Genomic DNA, 6,994 nt, shown 5'->3' with positions numbered 1-6,994 from the left:
ATATTTAACATAAAACACTTAACTCATTTTAGGTGAAAAGAAGATGATGTTATTCTCAACACAACTGGTTAAATTATTTGGTTGGGATAAGATAGAATATTGTAGTAACATAACAATACAAGTAACAAAACAAAACAAAAAAGAAACATTGCGCTAATCATTCTTGTTAATCCAAATTTGTTTATAAGCTATTCATTTATATAAATTATATAGGATCAGTTTTTGACGGGTCTAGATCGCAGATAAGGAATGGTCGAATCTATTTAGCAACCCCGTTACGGCGTTTCCCCAAGAGATGGTTGCAGTACTTGCACAGGGAAATAGTGTAGAACAAGTGAGGGACACCCTGTTGAATTGGGCTAATTGGCTCAATTGGCTTTACTTTTTCCCATTAAAACGACTACACCAGAAAACCCACTTCCATCTATTTCTCCGTACGTGTCGCTGTTACATCACTCCACATCACCCCTATCCTTCTCTTTCTCTCTCCTCTCCACCTTTGCTTTTTTAAGACACCAAACCCCCACTTTCTTTTCCTCTGTTTTCCCTCCCTTTAATCACATTCTCCCTCCCCCCCCCCCCCCTTCCCTTCCCCTTTCCCCCTTTTCCATTTCTAGGGTTTCATCATTTTCCGACTGAGTCAGTCACTGACTGTGAAGTGAGTGTGTGAGGAGAGAGAAATTCAGCAGGCATGGGTTCTATACCCGACCCGGGCGAGCCGACTCAGTGTAACTCGTTCGAGGATTTCCAGAGGCAGACGTCGTTGATGACGTCTTGCACTCTTCTCTGGAAGGAGCTTTCCGATCACTTCAACAATCTGGAGGAGGACATTCGCCGCAAGTCTGAGGCGCTGAAGCGGAAAATCCGGACCCTGGATGATCAGACTAAGGAGTCTCTTGAGGTGCTGAAGAAGAGGGAGGTTACGATCGAGGGTTCGGTCGAGATCGCTATTGGCCGAGCCGAGGAGGCCACCAGGGTCGCCTTGAGTCTTGGAGTGAAGGAGGAGAGAGAACATGTGGGGATTGGTGAAGTGGATGATGGGGAGGGTTTGCTGATGAAGTTGAAGGGTTTTTGTGTTTGGATGGATTATGCTGGCTTTTGGAGGTTTGTTACTGTGAGGAAAAAGGAGCTGGACTTACTCCGGGCTAAGATTCCTGTTGCGCTGGCTGAGTGTGTGGATCCGCCCAAGTTCGTGCTAGAGGCGATTTCAGAGGTGTTTCCGGTGGATAAAAGGGCGGATAAGATTGAGTGGGTGAATGATTTGGGATGGGCTTGTGTTCTTCTGTTGGAATCGCTTATCCCAGTTGTGGTTGATCCTGTGGTTGGAAAGGACAGGTTGATTGTCACTCCTAGTGTTAAGAGAAAGGCTGAAGGTATTGCCGAGACCTGGAAGCGGAGCTTGGAGGAGCGCGGCGGTATTGAGAATGTTAAGACCCCTGATGTGCATACATTTCTTCAGCACTTGGTTACCTTTGGTATTGTAAAGAAGGATGATGTTGGTCTGTATCGAAAGCTTGTTGTCGGGTCTGCTTGGAGGAAGCAGATGCCTAAGCTTGCTGTTTCTCTTGGCTTAGGTGATAACATGCCCGGTAAGACATATATTTCTAACCTCTTCTTTTACTTTGCGAATTCGTTTGTTTGGCCTTGATGTATATTATGAGTTTATATTAGTATGTGAAATGTCTTATTTTTGAAGAGGAACTTATGTCATAGTATTCACAGAAAACTAATAAAATAATAAACATGGTTTTGATTTCTAATAGATGTGAAGATTTTTTTTTTTTTTGGATAATATTGTTTCTGGTAAGGTTGGTTGCAGATAAGTTGAATGGTTTGTATGTATGAGCTACATTGTTGAAGGATCCAAGAATGTGTTGGATGTGGTTCATGAACTTATTTTTTTATAAACTAGGTTGATTTTGTTTCAAGACATCAATTGAACTTTGGAGCCTCTTAAATCTTTGTACCGTTTTCATGAATTCTGGTATGAAAACCCTCACATTCCTGTCTTTGTTTTAATGATTCCGGCAAAGACAAATATTTATAGGAACATCTACAGTGGAGGTGTTGTTGGATATAACCTTCTGTTGCCTCATTTGGTTTTCTCTTCTCCCTCCAAACCATAAATCTGTTTATTCTTCTCCCTGTAGGCTGTAGTTGAGTGTCATCTTCCTCTTAAAATCAAGTCATTACTCCACCCCAGAGAGTACAGAGGTTTACATTATAAAAGAAACTACCTTTTTGTAAATGAGGAAGTGCATTTGTGCAAGGTGTTTCAGTGAAATTTGTGGCTGCATTTTCTGAAGAATTTGAGTGGAAAAAATGGTTAAGGATTTGGAGAAAGAGGAACAAGTTTAAAAAGTTGGAAGGTTGTACAGAGATATTTGATCTCACAATTCTTTGATCGTCAATTGTAATTTTGGGAGTATCAGACTTGTGCTTTCTGAGATGTTCAGTGTCCTATTTCATCCTTTTATTTATATTTCTTTTCTCCCTTTGGATCACACGTGGTCAAGATACAATGCGGACTTCCTTTTTGCTGGAGAAAATCAAGTTTGTGTTATATACTTATATATTTCTTATATACCCTTCCCCTGTTGGACGACGTATTAGACAAAATTTATAGAGCAACAGTTTAAGGCCCAATATTGAATTTGCTAGATCACAAGCACAAGACTTCTTTTGGTTGTATCTATTTATCTTTTTGCTACAATATTATTTCTGGAGAAACAATGACTGTTTTTTGTAAATAAGTTTTTATGTTAACTCTGTTGATACCTAGGAACCCACTCAATTTTTTTTATTACTCCCAAATATTGATATCCTGTTATGCAATTAGGTGCCTTTTTTGTCCTGGACTTATTTTTTATGAACCTTGCTGATTCCAGCTGAATCTATTCAACAATTTGCTGAACAGTAGTATTTTTTGTTGAAATTGCTACTTCTGTAAAAATTAACTTCTATTTATGGGAATGTTGAAATCAATTTATGAACTTTTTCTTTGGTTGACACTTATTTTAATGAGCTTGGAAAAAGCCTCAATGCACCTCAAAAAAAAAAAAAAAAAGTACAAGTTTCTTATTTCAGTATCTATTATTTGGATTACAGTCCTCATTTAATACTGTTTTTAGAGATAGCAGTGTCTTGCTTGAAAGAACATCATCTGTTCCATTTGTGGAGAAAGAAAAATGATTTGTAAGGATATTGTCAAAGACTTACTTTTTCCTGTGTATGCTCCAAGTTCCATACTACCATCTATTGGCTGTCATTTGTTTAGTCGTATCCCCGTAAAAAAAAGTACTTTCATGAGAGTGCTGCCACTACTTTATGCTGGTTTTGCTGGGGAGGAAAATTTAATCCTTTGTTCAATAACTGCTCTGCAAGTTTTCAGCTCTTTATAGCAATACATGTCAATCTTACTAAGCCAGTTTAATAGGCAGTTCTAATTTCTAAATGGTGGTTGGTATAACGAAGTCAGATATCACTTTGTAATGAAAGTCCATCTGCTTGTCCACCCCCAAATATATTACTTTTTTCCCTCCATTCAGAGGTTTGTTTGAGTAATATAGAAGTCTATGAAGAAAAGCACATGTTTGTGGATGTAGATCCGTTATCATGTACTTTGGCATGAACCTTGTACAAAAATACAAGTTTACATTGGCATGAGACTTTCTTTACAAAATTACTTCTAAATTCTTTACCAATTTACTATTATTTTTAATTATTACCGTGTACCAAATGTTCTGTTATAAGTTTTTCTATAGGAGGTGAGAAGTCAATATTTTGACCTGTATGGTCATAAAGGTCCTCTTTTCGTGTAGCTAGTTTATCTTGCAACTAGTCCAAATTGGATTTCTTAAAAGCAATCTCCGGTAAGGTTATGAAGGGAATTTATGGAGTATTTTCGAATATCCGTCTTTAGTGAATAGTTGATGTGCCTTGTACGAATGAGTGCATTGGAGGTCCTTATTCATTTTCTTTCTTATTTGTTGCTGCGGCTGTTTGCGCCTCTGTTTATTTCATGTGGGATTGCGTGATTTGACAATGGCTCCTTGTAAAATGTTTCATCCTTAAAATTCCTAGCTGTATCTTAGTGGTCTGGGCTTCTGGGGTGTTGCATTGAAAGTTCACATCTCTGGTTCAGAAACTCTTTAAGATGGAGTTGACCTCTCCATAATGCTGGTTCTCTAGATTTCAAGTATTCCAATCCGTTAGTATTTCATCTAGCAGCCAAAAAAGTCTCTAAAGTTTAGCTACATTACTTTCATATATGTATTACTGTTTTCCTAACTTCATCAGTTTTATGGGCTTCAACAGCTACTTTTAAGTCGTTATCATCCCCTATAGTTGTGGCATTTCCATTTACATTTTCATATTATATTGGCTCTTTTCCATTCTCCTGCAATACAGGGGAGAAGTGTAGCTTCTATAGTCTAAATTAGGTTTTTTTTTTTTTTTTTATGGTTATTGTTGCTGTAGGTCACGTTGCCACATTGCTTGTTTTGTGCAATGTGCCTAAATCATATATATATAGTAGTGACTGAATCTATTAGTTTGATACTGAGACAACTTTTTATCATCCAGAAATGATTGAAGAGTTGATAAGCAGGGGACAACAGGTTGATGCTGTACATTTTACCTTTGAAGTTGGCCTGGTAGCCAAGTTTCCACCTGTCCCGTTGCTGAAGTCCTTCCTCAAGGATGCCAAAAAAGCTGCTGCTGCAATTATAGAGGACCCACACCATGGTGGACGTGCTGCGGTATTTCTCTATTTTCATGTTTTTTTCCTTCTTCTTATCAGCTGTTTATAGTTTGTTCATGATTAGATTTTCTTTGGCCTCCACTCTCTTTCTTTGGAGAGAAAAGGGGGGGGGGGGGTCAAACCATCCTCTGTAGTGTCCCTTCTCAATTGGGATGCGTGCTGTCTGCGAGTATGACTAGCTTTGGTCTTCTTTCTTCATCGTTTCACTTTAGTACTGTACTATGCTTCCTTACTATATAACGAACTTATTGGTCTGTAACTGATAATTGAGAGAAACTAAAAAAGGAACTTGGAAGTTGATAAAAACACAGGTAAATACATGCTCCCAACTCCCACACACAAAAGGGAAACAGGATAACATCATAGGAAGTTGTTGATGAAAATACAGGAAGTTCAAGTTCTACTTTTGCGTAAAATGGATAAAGATGCTTACCAGTTTCCCTAGCCCCCTCGGTAAGTGGAACTGCCAACAGGAAGTTTTATTGAGACAGTTTTTGAAACTAATTGATTCAATTGAATGATCAGTTTCCCATCTTGAAACATAATCATATCAGTCTCTTTGCTGCTAGCCAGTGGTTAGAGATCTCTTTTTCTGTGTCACGGACTTGCAGGGATATGCAAGATCAGGCCCGTAATATCCTGTTTCCTTTTCGTGGGTGAGAGTTAGTATTTTCATAGGGCTGGGGTATGGGATGCTCTCTCTCCACAGTGGAAACGACATTAGTATCTCTCATTTGTGCTAACTAACTGGGTATTTTGTCGTGTAGCAACTAGCTAATCGGAAAGAGCAGTCTGCTCTCCGTGCAGTCCTCAAGTGCATTGAAGAATACAAACTTGAAGATGAATTTCCCCCAGAAAACCTCAAAAAGAGGCTTGAGCAGTTGGAGAGGGTGAAAACCGACAAGAAGAAAACTGCACCAGCAACTGCAAACAAGAGAACTAGGGTCTGCAACAATGGTTATATGCCCCCAGCCAAAGCGGGTCGTTCGACAAATGCATATGTATCATCATTTCCGCCTGCTCCTGCATTTGTCAGGTCACCTTCACACCCTCAGTACCCGGCTGGGGTTGCGCCTTATATTTATGATAGGCCTGCACCTGCTATGTATGGAAACAACAGCCCTCCATATCCCTACTCACCAGAGGCAGCACCTCCCCCTGCTATGGCTGGTCCGTACTCTGGTGGACCTATTAGTTACCCAGCATATGGCTACAGCAATGGGATGGCACCATCTTATCCCCAAGTTTACTACTGATTGGTGACTGGTCTTCGATATTTTTAAGACTAGTAAGGTAACCCCAATGACCACCTGATGTCAAAAAATGGTTTGTCTGTAATCCCTAACCTTATGATGGTAGCGATGTGTGTGTTTATTACCAAAAATTCTGTATTTTCTAATGTTAATCAAACTGATAGCTCTAGGTGTTGTGAAAAAGTAACTAGGACCAACAAGTTTTAATGATATCAAGGGCATAGCTGAACCCTGAATTTAGTAGATAGATTACTCTGCTGATGCTACTGTCTTGGGACTTTGTGAGTCTGAGGTAATGTTGCAAACCAGGAAAATATGGTCAGCAGGGGTGCCTTTATACACCGTATTTGCGTAGTAATATCGCTAGATGGATCGTGTATATGATATATCTTCTAGAGCTAGAACAATTAGTAACACGCTGAATTTTAGTTTTGGAATATCTACATGATTGTTAATTAAGTTAATTATACTTCGTATGAAAGAGATGATACATGATTCAACATTGAAGACTAGTGTACACAATACTCACAAGTTCGCTGGGCAGAAGTCGATCCTTCGGCAAAGATGCTAAAGAGGAAGTAATAAAATGTTAAAAACAGATTTGGAGATACTCTATCTATGTCATTTATCACTTTGACAATTTTATTTTGACCTAGTAATTTAATAACTCTTTTTACTTTAATAATATTGTTTTTGCTCAACAATGGCTGTAAAATTTCTTTTCGAACTTCTGAAATTTATCCATAGATGATCTACGGGAAATGATAAATTCAAGGAATAATTTCAATTCTTCCAAGGAAATTAACTTTTAAAAAATATGAATTTCCTTGGAAGAAGTAAAATTTTCTTTGGATTTATCACTTCTCATGATCCACCGTATTGATATAAATATAGGTATTTTTTTTGGGTTGCACACAAATCCTTAGTCTTTATTCTTTAATACTAGATTAGGAAAGTTGGTATGAACCTTTCAAAAAAA

At 38.4% G+C, this 6,994-nt stretch overlaps 1 protein-coding gene across 1 annotated transcript; it reads left to right on the top strand.

Annotated features, from left to right (window-relative positions):
• Window positions 1-500: 500 nt before the first annotated feature.
• On the top strand, window positions 501-6,258 carry LOC110796932 (FRIGIDA-like protein 4a). Its single transcript, XM_022002021.2, has 3 exons — window positions 501-1,589; window positions 4,585-4,760; window positions 5,530-6,258. The coding sequence occupies exons 1-3, from the start codon at window positions 692-694 to the stop codon at window positions 6,016-6,018; spliced, it is 1,563 nt and encodes a 520-aa protein (XP_021857713.1). The 5' UTR covers window positions 501-691; the 3' UTR covers window positions 6,019-6,258.
• The last annotated feature ends 736 nt before the right edge of the window (window positions 6,259-6,994 follow it).

This window comes from Spinacia oleracea, chromosome 3, assembly GCF_020520425.1.
Source record: "Spinacia oleracea cultivar Varoflay chromosome 3, BTI_SOV_V1, whole genome shotgun sequence".
Taxonomy (NCBI): Eukaryota; Viridiplantae; Streptophyta; class Magnoliopsida; order Caryophyllales; family Amaranthaceae; genus Spinacia; species Spinacia oleracea.
This window is presented reverse-complemented; position numbering and strand designations above follow the sequence as displayed.

What these genes read in the sequence shown, in the direction of transcription:
- LOC110796932 (XM_022002021.2), top strand. Translation starts at nt 692, where the DNA reads ATGGGTTCTATACCCGACCCGGGCGAGCCGACTCAGTGTAACTCGTTC. An exon ending in CTTAGGTGATAACATGCCCG is followed by an intron (nt 1,590 to 4,584) that starts GTAAGACATATA and finishes TTTATCATCCAG; the next exon opens with AAATGATTGAAGAGTTGATA. An exon ending in ACCATGGTGGACGTGCTGCG is followed by an intron (nt 4,761 to 5,529) that starts GTATTTCTCTAT and finishes TTTGTCGTGTAG; the next exon opens with CAACTAGCTAATCGGAAAGA.